A 19,927-nucleotide genomic window follows, 5' to 3' on the forward strand; every position below is an offset into this window, starting at 1 on the left:
AACGTGTGAAATAAGATAATGCACGGACGGAGTGGCAACGGAGAAGGATGCAGACGGACCGAGGGACAAAAGAGGGACCGTTGACTTGAGGTTTGGTGAAGGGAGTCATTGGGAGATTGTTGATTCAGACCGATGGTGTGAAGGAGGGATTGTTGAAAGGAGGAGAGGGTGGAGAAACAGACCGATGGGATTAAGGAGGGATTGTTGAAAGGAACAGAGGGGGGGGAGGGGTTGTTGGCATGGACTGATAGCAGTGAAGGAGGAAAGATTGAAAGGAGCAGGGGGGTGAGGGGGAGGGAGGAGGAAGACATCACCCTGGAAGACATCATACAAACTAACCTCAACGCATGCCCCTCAAACCCCAAGATGAGGGGCAAAAGTCTATCTCCACATAGACTAAAGAAATAACTTATCCTCGGGTCTCCTATGTGTCCACGTGTGCTCTCCCCCTGGGGGGTTTCCAAAACCATAACAATGGTTTTGCCATCACCAATGACCTTACATTTTTTTTTATCATTTAGCTCTCACTTATTACCTTCGCATTCTGCGAAAGGTTATGTTTTGGTCGGCGTGTATTTGTTTATTTATTTATTTATTTATTTGTAATCTTGTGATTCATATAACTCAAAGTATTAAACCGAATTGCATGAAATTTGGTGGGATGATTGGTTATTAGCCAGGAAGCATTCGATTAGATTTTGGGATCGTTCGGGTTAAAGGTCAAGGTCAAGGTCACGAAAAGGTCAAAATCATCTTTTTACGATAACACGGTCAATTTTTATTCAATTTGCATGCAACTAACGCCAAAATGTTCAGAATTCAACGCCTCATCTTGTGACATGCAATATGACACAATGACGCCCATACTCTTGTTACCGGTTTGGGGTCAAAGGTCAGGGGGGTCACGACCTTGAAAAATATGCAGTTTTTTGTCATAACGCGGTCAATTCTTGTCCACTTTACATGAACCCAGCACCAAAATGTTCAGAATTCAATGCCTCATCTTGTGATATGCAATATGACACAATGACGCCCATACTCTTGTTACCGGTTTGGGGTCAAAGGTCAGGGGGTCACGACCTTGAAAAATATGCGGTTTTTTGTCATAACGCGGTCAATTCTTGTCCGCTTTACATGAACCCAGCACCAAAATGTTCAGAATTTAATGCCCAATCTTGTGACACAATGACGTCATAACACATGTCACCGGTTGGGGTAAAATGTCGGGGGGGGGGGGTCACGCCCTTGAAAAATATGCGGTTTTTGGCATAACTCAGTCAATTCTTATTCGATTTGCATGAAACCAGCATCAAACGAGATTACCTTCTCTTGTTGAAACGTTGTATTCACCGAGCTTGCAAGTGAAGACTCGCCAAAACGACGTGAGTTGATTGTTGTTTAGTCCGTAGCCCCCGAAAGTCGGGGTGGGGGGCGGTCATGACATTATAGATATGTGGTTTGTGTCATAAGACCATTCATATGAAACCACTTCCCCACACTCATACCAAGAACAAAAAAGTAGTGGCGGCGAAGGTATGCACTCTATGAGTGCCCGTTCTAGTCTGCTATTTTTACTGAGAAATTGCGAGATCGATTGAAATGTTTTTAAAAATTTAATTTTATTTACTTTTAACATTATTCTTACAAACAGGAACGTTGTTAAGAAAGGGGGAAGGGACGACTGAGAGTTGGGAAAGGGAGGTTGAGGCTGGGGGGGGGGGTGAAGACTTGGGGTTGTGGACTTGAGTTTTGAAGGGGTGGGGGTGGGGAAATCGAGGACTAGAATTAGAGAGAAGGGGTATACAGAGAGTTGGAGTGTGGGCTGGTGGGCAGAGAGGGGACAGATTTGGGAGAGGGGGATTCTGATAATCATTGAGGTTTTGTGTTTTTATTGTTTTTAATAAAAAATTCGTTCATGGAAAGTTATATAAAGCCTCCACATAAAGTGGGGCTGATATAAGTAAGTTTTTGTATTTTTCATACTCTCATTGCATGCTCTTCTGTTGGCTGGAAGTCCATGTTACTGACTTTCACCAATTACTTCCTTCTGCTCATGCAGGTAACCCTGGTGTCATTGACATGGCACCTCGGTGAGCTACGTGGGTGCAACCGGGCCGGTCAAATTGGAATGTCACCAAACGCATTTTATTGTCATGTGCTTCAATTCGGACAGGGGGTTCTCATTTCAATTCCCAAATCCCACTGCTAGTCCATTGAGTCCGTTTTATTCATTATTTAATCTACTGCTATGCTAACCTGCAGGATGGGTCATTCATCAGCCTTCTATTCATCAAAAAAAAACAAAACATTAATCTTCGGTAAATGGGTAGTTTATGATGGTGATAATGATGAGCTGATTTCTCCCATGACTTTGAAGATTGGTTGGATGCCATGTTCGTGTTTCTTTGAGTAAATAGACCCGTCAGTGCACATATCCTCTGGGCTGGCTGATTGGGTCAAGAATTTGGAATTTGGCTGGAGTGCCAGTGATAACTCTTCTTCCTTTTGTCTTCAGGTCGGTGGTCGTTGTCTTCTACCGTCTCCTTTCCGGCTTTGCCCCCCCCCCTCCACACCTGCTCTGTCTGCTATCTGTCCCATCCATATTTCTGCAGGGTGCTCAAAGTCTACCACCAACCCCCCTTTCTGGTTAAACTACCAAAATCAAGAATCACTGCTCACTTTCATTCTTTCATTCCTCTTTTTTTCCTGCCTTTGGAACAATCTCCCATACTCTCTCAAATCCCATTCTTCCCTCCAGGCCTTCAAAACAGCTGTTCACCACCACCACCTCTTATCTTTCTCCATCCAAAAACCATGATCTTTTCTACCCCCCTTCATCCACCACAAACTCACAATCTTCATATTCCCTGCTTTCCTTCCTGAAAGTCCCTGAAGTATCCATCTTGTTTATCCCGTGTACCCCACCCCATCCCTCTCCCTTCCACAGATTTCCTCATGTCTATGTTCCTCACTGTTTTCTGCTTCCCTCTCCCGTCCTTCTTGTCTCCTGCAGCACTTGTTATACGTTCTGTGTGTTCACTCTCATACGAGCCTTGACATTGTGCATGAAAAATAAGTAAATAAAATTACTTCTTTTTTGTTGAAATACACTGGGATCTATCATGTCCACCTGTTATCAATGCTGGCAGAAGGAGAGAGAAGAGGAGATTAGGACCATACTCTGAGCAGAGCGTTGGTGCTGCTTAAGCAGTCTCCTTGGCTATTGGGCTCAATCCTGGACGAGTCGCCACTCCGACACAGTATACCAGCAAGCTGGCATTCATTTTGCCCACCTCGGAAGGATGACAGACCGAGTTAACCCCACCTGGTATTAATTCAGCAGCTGAGCGGGATTTGAACTCAGGACTTTAGGATCCAAAGCCCACCACCCTAACTATTAAGCCAACACCAGGCATGTGGTTGAAGGGTCCACGGCTTAAACATCCCATCTGACAGTCACTGGAGTTTTAGCTACAATGCTCTGCCTGCAAAGCACCAATCGAGCACTTTATAATTACCTCCGCCACCGAAGGTGAAGGAGGTTATGACTTCAACCCTTTCTGTCAGTCTGTCTGTTTGTTTGTGTACAGGATATCTCAAAAAGTTGTGTACGGATTCGGACAAAACTTGGTGGACACATTGGATGTGTCGAAAGGACGAATTTATTCGATTTTAGTGAATATCCGAAATCCGCATCTGGATACGAGAATTATTTAATCTTTAAAGTGATTCTTCACCATTCAGAGATTGGGTCAAAAACGATATAGTCCTGTATAGCATGATATTTCAAAAATGTATTGGGCCCGATATGTTCTCGTGGATCAGGCATTACGTAGCAGAGGTATGCGCTCTACCGAGTGCCCTTCTAATTGTATCTGTAATTGAGCCCAGACCTCTTAAAGGCAGATGTACTGCTTTTGCACCTTCCTGATACACCAATCAACTCCTTACTTTGTAATATGGTTTGGATGTGCAGTTGACTGCCATACCTCATTAGAAACTCTTGTGCCTCCAATAAAAGAACTGATTGGATCAGAAAAGGTAATTTTAATGCTTTGAGCAGCATGAAGGCTCATTTCTTATTGGGCTCATCCCCAAGCTGTCTATTCCTGGGTTTGATCGCTGCCGGAATAGAATCGGATTAAAATTACCATCTGGTGTCGTTCCAGAAAATCCGTTGTATCATTATGTAACCTGCTGTCCTTTCAGAGGAGACATTAAGCTAGCTGTCCTGTCTGCTGTTGCTGCTGCTGCTGCTCGTTTGTTCATCGATACAATAAGTCTTTAATCTTGGTACCCGAGTCAATATGTCATCTTTAGGGGTCGACCATGTTTCCTCTTAACTACGTGGTTACACAAGGCACCATGAACAATGGCGTGATCCTTCCGTGGGAGACTAGATCACAATTATCGACATCATTGTGCATTTGGAGGAGTAGTTTATCTGAGTACTATGTCCTATCGATGGTAAATTAATGTTGGTAAACAATGGTAATCTCCCTTTGTTCAATGGAGACAAAACCGGTGTCATGTCACCAGTCATCTAGCTTTGTATGGATATTATATTGATGAAAAGTGAGAGCAACACTTGTTTTGTTTTGTTTTAAGTTATCTGTTTTAATAGAAGTCGAGTTCATGAAGAGATATGCATTGAATAAGCCTGAATGACTCAAGGTACCTTTTCATAAATTACAAGGACATTGATTGATATTGGAGAAATGAGCTGAGTCGGGCATATCCGATTTGAACCTCATGGGATATCAGTATCGTGAACAAGACATTCGGTCTGATGGGAACACCAATCAGGCAAACCCGAACGTTAATGGTTTAGGAATAATTTTCAATCTCAAATTTGAAATATGAAGGATATTTTTTTCAATCTTGAAGACTCACTTTTCACAATTCAATTATTACTGGCATGATCATCCCCTTAATTATTTTATTTCTCGTGTTAAAACTTTTTAACTTTTGGAATTGAAGAGAATTTTCATTATAAAATTTAAAGTTTGATACTCGGCAGTTGTCCTGCTCATCGAGCCTCGTGTATCATTCATCTCCGAATACCTTTGGACGTTTCCATGATGTTCTGGAGAATAACGGACCAGGGGGAGGCTGGTTATAGTTATATTGTGAGAATAATATAAAAAAAGGAAATCTGTAATTATGGTTTAATTTTTTTAAGCAGTAAATATAGCGATTTACCAACAACTTTTAACATTCGCTTTAGTGGTAATCTCAGCAATTACACTTGGCATTTTACCAACAAGCAGCTTGGTGAATTAAAGTGCTTTGCAGTAATAACTGGAGTGTTCTCCTCACTTAAAATGGAAATTATTATTAAAGTGAATTACCTTGCCACAAAGGTTATGATCGCTGAACACTACATCTACATCCTTAATAGTCAAAAGAGTATTTTGGTTTTAATTTGGAAATATCTTGGGCTGTTCATTGTGTGCTCTTGTTGTGCGGTTTCACTGTTGCTCAAAATCGACGGCCTGGTCTTGTCCCGACCACCTGTCGAGGCCGTGAGTGGAATCTAAAAAGGCCAATTTTTTTTTCTTGCATCATGATAGTTTGAGAAGAAATTGAAGGCTCTTGTTCTACTTTCATGAATACAAAGTTGAGGTCTTTGTAACACACATATATGCACACATGACCCATGTCTGAATCACTTATCTCAAACCCATTCATGTAGATTTCCTCTACCGTATATGTTAAAAATTGAATCCCTGGCCCTTTCTCCATATAGCAACAGGTTAAACGTGTCTTAGCCCGGCATGGCTTAACGGTTAGGGTGGCTGGCTTGGGATTCTAGAATTCCTGAGTTCAAGCCCTGCTGGTCACTGAATTAACACCAGATGGGGTTGACTCAGCCTGTCATCCTTCCAAGGTTGGTGAAATGACCACCAGTGTACTGGTAATAGGAGCACTGCATAAGCTGTGTCCCGAACCAATGATTCAACCAGCAGCCACAAGGCTGCACACAAGAGTGTAGGAGAAGTTTGCTCAGCCTCCCCCTTTAGGATAGGGGAAGACTCATCCTCCTCCTTCATATGCACCACAAGGCTGCAGAGGTAGCATCATTGGCTGAGGGCACAGCAGTGTCACTGATGCAATGCTCCTATTACCAGTACACTGGTATTCATTTTGCTGACCTCAGAAGGATGATAGGCTGAATCAACCCCACCTGGTGTTGGTTCAACAGCCGACAGGTGCGCGAACTCAGGACCCTAAGATCCAAAGCCAGCCACCCTAATCACGAAGCCAACACCAGGCTTGGGGAAAGTTTATTGCTGTTGTCGGGTTTGTTTATGCAATTAGTGCTCCAAGTGTATTTTTTAATGATTGGACTTAGAGGAGTACTAAACCACCGTTTATAAAACATCTTTCTACTCCTCTTCTTCTTCTTCTTTCGGCTGCTCCCGTTAGGGGTCGCCACAGCGGATCATCCGTATGATCCGCATTGTGATTTGGCACATGTTTTACGCCGGATGCCCTTCCTGACGCAACCCTGGTCGCCTCTTACAACACAGGGATATCGTACACCTATTTTAACCGGGGTATACACCGGCCCAGTATACTGGTACTCATTTCGCCGACCTCGGAAGGATGACAGGCTGAGTCAACCCCTATTATAAAACATCTTTCTACCTGCACTCCTAATTTCTGAGCTGTATCTCGGAGCTGGCTCGGACTTTCAGAATGAAATTTTGCATCAATAACGTGACTAGAAAGTATGCGCGGTTTACATAATTTAATTTGACCTTGACATCATTTTTAAGGTCATGACCTAATTATAGACTTTAACATTTTTCAGCGCAACTCGATTAAGGTTTGTCTCATCATAATGAAATTGCCCTCACCAGATATCCTAGAGCAAGGTACATTTACAAGGAATTTGCACCATACCCCTCCTAGTTAAAGGTCAAGGTATAAGACCCCCTAGGAATACTAAACCCCCATTTAGGTTTTTCTCCCTTTTTTCTGCAAATTCTCCCCTATTTTCTTCTGCCAATCCGAGTTGTAGCTTGGATCCAACTGGGACTTTCAGAAATGAATAATGGAAACACGAAGCATGTGGAGTTGCAAACAAAAATTTATTGGCTTAATTTTTAAGGTCATGACCCAATTATAGACATTTTAACATTTTCCACCATAACTGGATTATGGTTTATCCGTTGTGAATAAAATTGCCCTCTCGATACCCGATATAGTAAGCCGCATTTACACTTAATTTACATCATAACCCTTCGGGTTAAAGATCAAGGTCAAATGACTGAATTTTTGTCATCGCTCAGTTTTGCCATTATGTAATCTCAAAGACCACTTGGCCTTCGAAGATGATTTTGTATTGTACTTGTGGACCTGTATTGAAGTTGTGCACCTGATATTTGTTTCGTGTCCTTGTCCTACTTTTTTCGGATTGTGACCGAATACGCCTTTTTGATCATAACTTCAACAATTTTCCTCTGATTTTCATGATGTCGAGTTTACTGCATACATTGAGGATGGGGACACATTTTCTTTATTTACACTCTATCCCTAACTGTTTAAGGTCAAGGTCATATTCGTCTGAAAAAAATATAGCCATCATTGGATCAAGGGCCAAGAGTAAGCCCCCCCCCCTTCTGCTTGGGGAGGCTTACCCTGGTGATCGCTGATATCTAGTTGTACATTGATGTAGACATGGATTTTGACTGGATTATACTGATGATCTTTTGAAGGCCCCAATAACACTAACTCAATCTTATTATTCCTGCTTAAATGTCAACAGCCCCGCTAACCCCCCTCCATCCCCCCACCCCTTATCCCCATGTGTGACATGTGAGTCAGGCAGTCAGTCAATCAGTGAGTGACTGATTGGGTGAGTGTGGCACAAATACGTTTCGAAATCTCAGAATACACATTCACGGTATATTTGGTATGTGCCACCACACTGATCAGAGGCTACTCTTCTGTGGTATTCTAGTGAATTCAAGGCTCAAACAAACTTTACTGATGGTTGCTTGACATCACATACTCTTTTTTTTTTTAATTTTCTTTGTTTGTTTACAAAGTCAAGGCTCGTGGAAGAGCGAGAACACAGAATGGATCGGGATGCAACAAAACAAAAGGAACAGCAGAAAGAAAGATGGGGGGGAAGGGGGGATGCCAACAGCAGGACCGAGGGACCTCAGAGACGGAGACAGACAAACAAAGGATGTGCGTAAGAATTGGTGGTTGGGGAAGATGCAGGTGGTGGACAAGATGGATTTTCTTCCATCAACATGTTTTTATGTGACGAATATCCAAGTCTTTCATAAAATTTGCCCAGTCAGCTTAGAGCAGGCCAAGGTCTCGCATTTTTTTATTGAATAAACAGCTTCAAATCTGCACTGACAAGTGGAGTTATATTCCTCATGGAATCAGCACATACAGTGATTCAACAGGTATCCCATGTCAACTGATCGACTGGTTTCAACCTTGATGGGATATCATCAAGATTATTGAACATCCAGTGAGGCCATCAGCCTTCCCTGACACCTTGTAGAATTACAAATGGAACCATGTTCCCTCACTAATTTATAACTGCAATGTCAACCAATTGATAGAGATAATGTACCCATCTAATTTATAGATGTAACTGCTATATCCTGGCAATGCCCAGGCAGGGACATGACTGGAAGGTCAATTGTCTTTGGAAACCTCTAGGTTCACTATATATCTGTGCTGATTCCTCAGGGAATATGTGTTTAGATGTTAAAACGGTCTCTGTCAGCACACCTTTGAGGTTGTTCATTCAGTTCATGATGCGAGACCTTGGGCCTGTTCTAAACCCTCAAATAAAATTTTATATTTTTGTAACTAGTTGATAAAACCTAATGGAGGTTCCCACTCTATGACAGCCAATTTCGATGCATGTATGGGCAATTCTCACAACTGGAAAGAGAGCTGTCTCATGAGTTTTGGTAGGATAGTGTGATCAACAAGTAAGGAGAGGAGGATGAAATTTTACAAAGAAAGGAGGGGACTGGGAAGGACATGGAAGTGGGTGGGAGGAAGTGATGGCGCAGCCATTTTGGAAGAGGATTGGGAAAATGGGGAAAAGAAGGGCCCACAGTGAATTGGGGGGCGGGGGGTGTTTGTGAGGCTCATATATTCTCCAATTTTCCCAAAACGAACTCAACTGCTTGGTTATCTTTCTGCAAGTGGCATCAATTGTTCCCTCCATTCCCACGACACATACACCAGCATCTCTACAGCTGATGACATTTTGCATAACAAGCAACATGCTCATTCAAGTTCGTTAGATACTCTTCTTGGTTTATATCAGCAACTTGTAATCCACCTTAAAAAATACATACAAGATGTCCTCAATTTAAGTTAATTCTATTTACGTTTTTTTCAACGTCGCCATTGACAAAGTACGGATACTTTTCGATTTACACGTCATAATTTTCGTGTTAGCGCTTTTTCATGCGGGCAATAATGTATTTATTTATTTATTTAAATTTTTTAACTTCTCCCCAGAAATAAACCGCCATAGCCTCTCTGCTCGCATTTCCATGACCCTCGGTATGTCAGAGAATCTTGAAAACAATGTTCATACGAGCAAGTGATGCTCGTGCATCAAAGAAACATAAGACCCTTGCGTTGGAAATGAAATTAGACATAAAACGGTCTGAAAGAGGGCGAAACTCCTGAGCACATCGGATGTTCGCTGTCTTTTTACTTAACCCGTCTACTATCAGGACGATGCTCGAGCACAATGCGAAACATCTTAAACACTTGATTAGATCTGCGCCAATGAAGTTGAAGGTAATTGCCAAGAAAAGGAGTGATGCGATGGCTGAGATGAAAAACTTTTGATTTTGTGCCATGAGGACTAGACAACAGAATCGGCACGTGTTGATGTCTATGCCCAGAACAGTTGCATAAAGGTTATGGGCATCAAGGTACAATGACTGTTTTGTTGGCTTTGTTATCATGTCTTGTCCATGATCCTACACTTCAATCCAGGATTTTGTAACCTCCACTTATCCCCACTCTCTCTCGAAGAAGAAGTTGCAAGTGTTTACAGACTGACAGACAGATAACGCACCATCACATAAGCTTACCTGAACTATGTTCCAGGTGAGCAAAAATAAAGGTTCGGTTCTGCTGAAGCAGTTTCTTGGCAAGGGTTATACTGGGTGGTTTGCCATTACATTCTCAGCAATAGTTAGGGTAGGAATTTGTCATTTGCTCAGGGTGCCGGAGATAACTTGCCTATTCTTCGTGAAGGACATTGTGGGATCTTTAACGTCCACCACCTAATGCCGGCAGATGGGCTACCCAGTTTAACGTACATCCGAGAGACGGCACGCACAGAGTCTTGCTCATCCTTGATAGCTCCTTTGGTCATAATCTGGACATCAATGACATGGCTGACAACGCTCGTGTCATGTTTTTGCCACCAAACACCACGTCGTGGTTGCAGCCCATGGACCAAGGTATTATCGCCACAATTAAGGTTGTTATCTGAGCAAACTAATGTCGGAGATGGACAGTGAGGACACTCCCACAATTCAGGAGTGCAGGGGGGGGGGGTTATAGCATCAAGAAGTGTTTAAAAAACATCGGTGCCTCGTGGGATAAAATAACGTGGGCAACAATGAATGGGGTTTGGAAGAAGATCTGGCCTGAATGTGACCATGTTTTCCAAGGATTTGTAAACGTGTCCGATATCCAGATGCCGATTGTGGGGCTTGCGAGGTAAGCTGGGTTATGAAGTGGACCAAGATGATGTGGTTGAACTGCTGGAGTCTCATGGAGAAGATCTGACTGATGAAGATTTATTGCAGCTTGAGCAACAAAGCGCAAGAGAGTATGTGCAAGATGCTGAGCACTTGACACGTCCCCCCTAAAAAAAGCTGACAACAAAACTACTCTCTGAGACTTTCAACCACATCGAGGAGGAACTCGACACAGTATTTAGGGACAACGACCCCGGTATGGAGCGCAGCATCAATTGCAGACGTATAATTGAGGGTGCCCTGCGTTGCTATAAGCAGTTTTCCAGAAGAAGAAGAAGAAGAAGAAGAAGAAGAAAAAGAAGAAGAAGAAAGCTGTACCGATATATAACTGGATATTTCAAAATGTTGTGCAGGGATTTGGAGGAAACTTGATGGACACGTTGGGTGTGTGACATGAACAAATTTATTCGATTTTGGTGAAGATCTGAATCCGGATCTGCATACGAGAATTATTTAATTCTTTCAAGTGATTCTTCACCATTGAGAGATAGGGCCGAAAACAATATAGTACAGTGTAGCATGATATATCAAAAATGTATTGGGCACGATATGTTCTCATGGATCAGGCATTGTATGGCGGAGGTATGCGCTCTACCGAGTACCCTTCTAGTTTAGTTACTGTCATTGGTATCGACTTATTCATCGATATTTATGTCGTTCGTATGTCCTTAGTATTCACTTCAGTTCGCTTGGGATGACCGAAAATTACTGCCCAAGGATAACGCATCCTCAGTTTTCAACATTATGCCAATGGGAAAAAACGTTTTCGATTTACACTTTTTCAATTTACACTCATGTTTTCAGGAACTCATCTCGAACGTAAATCGAGGAAACCCTGTACCATATTGCTCGGCTAATGCCTCCTTTGTGTAATTTGGTGTTACCTCCCTCTTGACAGCCAATCCTCACCATAAATGCAGTGTTTCCATACGTGGTTAGCTCTTGGGATGTGACGTCGAATCTCACTCAGCAGGTGCACTGCCGTCAATTTGTCTTTAAAAACAACACGTTTTCCTGGATGGTTTGGAGTCACCGCAGTGTCACCATACATTCAGAGCAGTGTGACCACTCCTCATTTTCATAAATGCCAAGGTGAGCCAATTAAAAAAGCCAAGAATTCACAAGGTTTCGGAAAAGCGATGGTAATAGAAAACCGAAACGCCAAGAAAACCTGTAGAAAACCAAGACGCCAAGGTGAACAACGAATAGCCAAGATCTAGTGAAAAAAGCCAAGGAGTGGTCACACTGATTCAGAGGTGAAGAACCCTTCATTTAACACCATGATTTCTGGGGCATAATCAGATAGAGAGTTTTTACTGCTCGATACAAAATGAAGGATCGATAGCCTGTAGTAGTTGGTAGCATGTTTGCCTTTGAGCTGCTATGTTGTTGCTTTGTTGTTCTGTTGAAACCAATCTGATGAAATCTACCTGTGTGGTGCCAACAAGAAGGCAGATTTCATCGGATTGGATTTAACAATTCATTGGGTTGTTGCATATTCGATCGTATTGTATTTGGGATGGGGTAACTAAACTGGCTGTCCATCTACATTTTTTTTCGGTTGTGGATGTTCAAAAAAAAAATCCCCTGTACTGTATCTTTCTACAAAATAGGCCTATGTATACAGGTGCCCTGGTTAAGTTCTGTGTAGAATTTGGTTGTGATCTATAAAATGATTATAAAGGGGTTTGGATAAGACAATAGACAAATAGTAAGCGTAATAATAGGTTTAATAGATAAGTAACTTTGGACACATCATGCGTGCAGAACACTAAAGTTTGGAGAACTCAACCATGCTGGGTATGGTTGAGGGAACAAGAGGAACAGGCAGACCTTATGTGTGCTTGATGGAATGGGGGTAAAGGCTGCACCCAAGCTTTCTCTGCTAGAGCTTTGGGAAGCAGTGCAAGAATGGGATGTTTGGAGATATCTGATCATGAATGTTATCAGAAGTCGTGATGGATCTAAATCCCGTCACTAGATTAAATAAGTAAATTCCTAAATCCAGTTGATTGGGTGTGGATGCAGCACAGGCATGATCGCCCAACTGGCCTCCTCCGGTGCCTTATAGGCTTGCGTGGGGGGATGCTGATAAAGTTGCATGACGGAGCTACTCACAATAGACGCAATAAAAAAAGGTATGACGAGGTATCCCTATAATGTACAAAATGCTCGTTCGTGTAAGTTTTTCAACACTGCTCATACAGTATATCATTGAATATCTGCAGGCTGATGTTGGTTCATATCTGCAAAAATATAATAATAATTGTGTTGGCCTGTTTCACGATCTCATCTGAATTCACAGCTCATGAAGTTTGGAACCCAGGTTCAAATCCTTCTCCAATATGTATTTATCCATTATGTAGTAATATCCTGATATGTTTGTATTATTAAAGTCCACTAATGTCTACTAATGTTTACCTGCAAGCTCCACAACGACCCTTAGATTAATGTCAATTAAATAATAGAAGCTCCCCAAACCTCGTTCTGCATTTTCACCAATTATATAAACCAAAATGGTGTTTAGACAGGCTGTGTTGTTTATCAAAGGATTCAGAGTAAGTTTCTCATGGCAATGATAATGGAGCCGGCTATGGGCCTTGAAAGGTTTTATATTAAATCTGCACGAGCTAAACTCCCAGGCCTGCTGTTTTGATGAGCCAAAGATACTGCTCCTTTCGAAGCAGTTGCCACATGATGTTTCATGTGATGCCTCAGGTGATCTTTCAGGCTGGTGGCTGAGAGATATGAGGAATTAGCTTTCCTTTGTAACAACTTTCAGAAAGCTTTGCTTCATAAACAAAGTTTTGATATTCAGTGTTCAGAATCTGAACAGCATGCACTGGTCTAATAGCTGGTCTTTGGAAATATTTGATGATCCGAGCAACATGTCGGACCTCGTTGACTTCAGCCGGTTGATGTTTATTTATTTTTTCACTGGATGATTTTTTTTTAATGCAATCATGGCTGACAATGAGGTCACCACATGTCTCGATACTGTTCACTTTCCAGCAGAAGTTGAAACGGCAACACAAGGCCTGGATACGCTTCTCTAACCTGTTTATGTAACCACTATCACATGGCCATCGTTCCCCATCTTGTATGCTTGTGCTTTTCAGGTCGTGTTTATATATCATCTGCAAGAGTGTATGGTACCATCCACCGTGGCCTGTCCAGTCACGCGAGACCCACACCCTGTTAAAATTGGTGGAGGGTTTAGGGAAGGTTTCCTGCTGAGAGGAAGGGATGGGATGATGGCAACTTAATGACCCCTGTCTTCTGATCTACAGCATCACCAGAGGCAGTCCCTACGGGCCCTCCTCCATGCCCCATCATGGCCTTCTCCTCACGTTTTGCCTTCTGGCAGCAAAAGTTGAGTACTTTTTTTTTGATTGAAAGTACTTTGTTATAGTCACAAGTTTGTAGTCATAAGAGGTTAGTTCTGGTGAAATCATGACCGTTGAGAGTAGCTGTGGATGTATGTATGCATCCTCTTACTCGGCAGGAAAGTGAAGCCACATGGCTGCTGAATATCCATGATGCAGAAACACCTGTAGGTATGCCAATGCATATTCAAATCTAAAATGGAGGAAGATGGTGTAAGTACCATAGGGATACAGGTATTTATTTTTGTTTTCAAATGTACAGAAGAATCTTTTAAATTCCATGCAAATCAATCACTGACTTGAGGCACAGTTTGATGATAAAGGTTCATCTCGTACGAGTAGCAATATTTTACTGAAAATTGTCTACTCCTTGTAAATAACACTCCGCAAGCATCTGGGTTTTCATAAATAGTGAAAAAGTGTAACTTTCTTTCAAATCATCCTCATAAGATTTCCCATTGGGATAATCCTTTCTTTTCATTGATCGTCTTCGATTACGGTAATCCTCGTGGTGGAGTTGGGACACACTTGTTTGATTGTCCTTGCCGGGGTGGGTTCGATTCCCATGTTCATTCAGCTTAGGACAGAAACATCTGCAGCTTGTGATGGAGTGGCAACCTGTCCAGGATTCGTTCTTAGCCACACAAATGTTCACGACTCGTCGTGAGTGCCCCCCGGGGCACTCGAGGGTAAGAGTTTCCAACAAACTTTCATTATATACCTCTTCAAGCCGAGAGCAGTTCTGTATATTATTGTTGACGTCTAATTTGCATATTGTAGACAGAAGGTTGACCTATCTATCCTGAAAGTTTCACCTGGGTGACTTCCAAATGTCGCATGCAAACTTGTAGGGACAGACTCGATGAAAAGAAAGAAAATAGCCAAAGAACACAATATTGCTGTTGTAAAAGGGTCTTTGATCTCATACTCACGGTGTTTTATCACTGCGTGAGATTTACTCAACAAAAGATACATTTTCTCGCGTAGATGCCAGCAGTTGAGGCCTGCTGTGCCATACGCCATGCTGCAAAAGCCTCATCATTGCTTCTGACATCCTCATTCTATCCCCCTCCATGAAAGGTTTATTGGCTGGAAATGCTATGGCGAAAGCACTACCGCTGAGAGATGTGCAAGGCTTTTTTATACCCCATGTATCAAGCACAAAGGGTATTTTAACCAACATTTTTTTCTGTGCAGCCATTTCGAGGTCGAAGTGAAAATTGGGTCCACGGCGACAAATGAGGAGCATGTCGTTAAAGTGCATTTGGATGGGCAAAAGCATTTTTTGGTCGGAGTGGAACTTGTAACGTTTTCTATTGTGAACTGGCATGTGCGAATCATATAAATTCACATTAATATGAGTCTCTTATGGTCGCATGATGGCATCGAGATGCGCACACTCCCTTCTGCGCTGTTGAGCTTGGGTTCACATTGCTGCCACACAATAAACTGCCAATTCTGGTGTTTTGCACACAGGGTGAGGCGTCATTGTGTGTGCCGTCCCTCGGATGGATTTTGTGACTGAGTAGCAGTTTGCCAGCACTGGTCATTGGTGACCATTATATGATCCCAGGTGTCTTTCGCGAATCCAACGTGAGACGGTATCACAATAAACTGGCTTGTGTGGCGCCCTCACACTGATATTGTTGTGGCGAATGTGGTTCCTGAAAGACTTCGGTCAAAGACGTTGCCTGGCCGACCCCATGAGGTGAGAATAATTGCAGCCATTAAGTAGAAGTTGTAACGTATGTATCTCTTATATGATTCACATGGCTTGGACAGTATGTATGACTTGTTGTCATGATCAGTCATGATCATTTTATATATATGAGGAACTTGTACGTACCTGTCAAGTTTCTTAAAATCAGCTTTTCTTTTTAAAAAGTCCTTTAAAAAAAAAATAAAAAAACAGATCCCAAGCCGCCACCCTAACCACTAAGCCAACACAAGGCTAGTCTCTGGTAAGCATATCTCTCAGGTAAAACGACATAAAAGAGTCAGTACTTACCCAATCAGCTGCCATTAGGATGTCATCAAGGGCAGCATCTTGGAAGAGAGCTCAGGAAGTGCTAATCCCTCTTCGGTCATGGGCCCTTACTATATCAATGACAAGGGCACAATCACCAACTACATGGATCACTGATACAATCCAACACGAGACAGTATCACAAGAAACTGCCTTCATCACTGCCTTTACATGGATCAAGATATGGCGAGACCCATCGGCACTCTGTACAGTCCAAATATAACTGCAGTGCTTTGACCAGGCATGCCAGTATGTCCGAAGAGGAGGCAGATTGCAGGTTGGGGAGGACCACGTCCACTGAGGATGAGGCTGAGGCCTGCCCTTGGTTTTTTTGGCCAAGCCTCACAGAGCTTGGCTCAAACTGAATGTGGCCACTCACCACGGTGAGAGACTGGATGGTGCTGTGTCCCTTTACTGAGGCTATACGCATGAGAAAGGCTGTCTTTACTGGCAGATGCTGCAAAGAGACAGCCTCTAAGGATGTGTATGGCACCTGAGCCAAGGCCTGGAGAACCAAAGGCAGATTCCATTCAGGAACCAGCTTTCTCAATTGAGATTTCTTCATAAAGAAGGACCTGGCAAATTTTGATTGGATTCTCAATGATGAAACCGAAGAACCATCCAGAAAACCTTTGTGATTCACTGCAGTAGCTGTGTGGTAAACCGTAATTGTGGTGAAAGCTAACCCTGATAAAATAGGGACACGAGAAAGTCAGCCATCTTTCCTAAAGGTGGCAATACCCAGACCTACCACTTAATCCATCTGCGGAAAACTGCCAAATGGGAATCATAGGTAATTTGGGTGGATTCCCAGTTGCACTGGGTGGTGATAGTCAGCCCTTCCAGAAAGGCCTACCTCATCTGCAGATATCCTGAGAGATGCCACAGTGATAGTCAGAGATGGGCTGGGTTAGTGTATGGAATTCCTGAACAGGGTTTGGAGAGGAGGTGCTCCTTGAGAAGTAGGAGTTGTGGTAACCCCACCAGGGGGCACAGAAGCTCCCTGAGCCAGGGTAGAACAGGCAAATTCAGAGGATCCCTTTGAAGGTAGGTCTATACCTGCCGCATGTGGAGCCTTACATCCGATGTCAGATCCACTTGAGTGATGAGGAAACATCGGGACTTGAGCCAGACCTTTGGTAAAGCCACCTACAGAGACGTTGGTTGAGATGACCTCGATTGGATCTTCTCTATACGATGGGCTGACGGACGTGCCAGCTAACCTGGAATGTTGAGGTCTGCCTCCAGGAAAGAGAGGAATTGTGTAGGAGTCAGGAGGAAGGTCCAGTACGGCCTCTTCTAAAATGGTGTCTCTGAAAACACCGCTGCTGGTTTGGCTGAAAACAAAAGAGCGGAAAGGTGTACCTCCCTGTAAACCAAAGAAACAAAAGAGCGGCCAGTCTGGCCGATGTGATCAGGGCAGAGGGTCGTCTGATAATCCACCTCTGCTTTGGTTTGGTAACCTGAGGGACAGACTTGGCAGTGGTTTTGCATGCACATTTGTCATACTCTAGTTCTTTGTAAATGGCAGCCGCAACATGGCCCCAAAATAAAAGTTACCCATGCATCAAAAGGGTGAGAAAAGACTTGCTCTCTGCCAATTTGCCTAAACCACTAGCATGGCGATAGAGGTGACGACATTCTGGATCTGTGTGGTATGACATCCTCTTCTATTGGGACCACTGTATGTCATGCACTACTTTTAACAGACAAGCATTGAGCTCCCTGTCTTCAGATGTGACCTGCATTCAGTCAGTCTCCATGCATCGGGATTGGAGACATCCATGGTATCCAGTGAGGTGCAAGCTAGCTTGAGCCAAAACTGTGGAGAACCTCCAGATTTCCTCCTCCACTTTGAATAACTTGGAGTGCAAAGGATGAGGATGGTTCTGACCTGCTGCGATACTCCCTGCCAAACACTCCAGTTCTGGGGAGGGAGGAGGAATGGCAAAAAAACTTGTAATCTTCCGGTACTAAGCGAAAAGCATTTTTCTTCCTGGGAGTACCTTGTTTGAGCGGATGCATAGTGTGAAGTGAGTCATAGTTCTCCACATAACGAGCACAAAGTCAGATTCTCCAGACATTCTGACTGACTGAAGGCCCTGGTGGCTCTTGACAGATCGCAGGGCAAGAAAACTCCATTTCCAGCATCTGTTGTGCCATTTGACGGAGGTAACGGCATGACAAGGTGGGTGCCACCTCCCATGCCTGTACCACCTGCTGCATCTCCCTGAGATCTTCCTCAACAGAAAAGGAAGCATATTCTTCTGGAGCATAGGAAAAAGCAGAAATGGAATCAGCAAGATATATGATTTTGCTCCTGCTGCTCCCCAGGAGAGTGAGCTCCACCTCAGTCCGTGGAGCCTTGAGAGCTGCTGCAGCTTTGCTATTATGTTTACTGTTCATAGCACAAGACTGATGAGAGGGAAGCTTGGGTACCAGACCCTCCTAAAATGCCCACTAAATTTCGGGATGGGGCCAGTTCAGTCTGGAGAGCCAGTGGCCGTCAACTGGTTCGATGCCAGCAAGGATTGCACGTGATGATTAAATAGGCGAGGTGCATTTTGGTTTCGCTTTGGCCTCTGTCTTCTTCTTCATATGTTTTCTCTTGACCTAGCCAGCCAAGGGCAGTTGCAGGGCTGAGGAAAGATAATAATCTGACTCGAGAAATAAGGTCTCCCCCAGGGCTGGGGTTAAACCTCTCTTGGGAGCAACCCTGGGGTCTAGGAGCAATCATGAAGTGGCTTGCACCAGCCTAGTAGGTGGTTTAGCCCAGTGTCGGATTAACGCATGGGCACACAAGGCCCGAGATCAACATGGGTCCCAGGAAGAGGTGGCATGAGAGCCATGCAGCCAGCATGGAGCCCCACATGACTGATCGTGGTTCACAATCTTTCAAGACGCACCCACCCCCACTCCCCCTGAGGGTGGAGTCTCATTTTGCCAACAAACGACATCAACTTGTGAGTGGTGATAAACACACTGTAAAGGGAATGCTCCATCTCAAGGAAAGAAAGCACTGTCACTGAATGAATCGATACAAAAAGTGTTTCCCCCTGATGTTTAACTAGACAGGACTATTACAATCACAAAACATCCTGTCTTCAGTAAAGGAACAAACCCATGAGCATGGCGGAATGTCGCGGTTTTTAAAATCGGAGCACAGAAATCTTATAGCTCTTCCACAAGCCTCGTCTATGTATACAAACACACTAAAAAATATAACCTTGGTAACTGAACACACTCCTGCAAGTACTGTGGTGTGTTCCATTACCAATCAGCTTGTAGGGGAGGAGGAGATTGGAACCACACTTTGTGCAGAGAGTTGGTGTTGCCTCAGCAGTCTCCTTGGTTATTGGGCACAATCCTGGATGGGTCGCCACTCCGACACAGTATACCAGCAAGCTGGCATTCATTTTGCCCACCTCGGAAGGATGACAGGCCGAGTTAACCCCACCTGGTATTAATTCAACAGCTGAGTGGGATTTAAACTCAGGACCCTAGGATCCAAAGCCCAAACCCTAACCATTAAGCCATCCTCATCACACCATTTGAAAGCCTTTATCCCTGAGCAGGGGTCAGCTTTTTGCAGGTTCCAATCATGGTACCCTTTTTTGTGGCAATGTTTTTACGGCCGGATGCCCTTCCTGACGCCAAACCTTTAGTCGCCTTCGACCCTGCAGGGATAATTACCTGTATACTGGTGCTCATTTTGCCGACCTGCGGAAGGATGACAGGCT

The 19,927-nt window shown here is 43.5% G+C and overlaps 1 protein-coding gene across 4 annotated transcripts in view; it reads left to right on the plus strand.

The window, feature by feature from the left end:
• Positions 1 to 19,927, plus strand: part of LOC147010811 (unconventional myosin-XVIIIa-like) — a 261,897-nt gene that overhangs the window by 4,709 nt on the left and 237,261 nt on the right. For 2 of the 4 annotated variants that reach the window (XM_085859462.1, XM_085859461.1), the window contains one exon: positions 14,066 to 14,146. The exons of the other annotated variants lie outside the window; for them this stretch is intronic. In XM_085859462.1, the coding sequence (XP_085715588.1) occupies positions 14,110 to 14,146 (37 nt within the window). In that variant the 5' untranslated portion in view covers positions 14,066 to 14,109. The remainder of the gene's footprint in view (positions 1 to 14,065; positions 14,147 to 19,927) is intronic. 4 annotated transcript variants of the gene reach the window in all.

The sequence above is a fragment of the Eptatretus burgeri genome, chromosome 16, assembly GCF_056783735.1.
Source record: "Eptatretus burgeri isolate ZD-2024b chromosome 16, Ebu_testis_v1, whole genome shotgun sequence".
Taxonomy (NCBI): domain Eukaryota; kingdom Metazoa; phylum Chordata; class Myxini; order Myxiniformes; family Myxinidae; genus Eptatretus; species Eptatretus burgeri.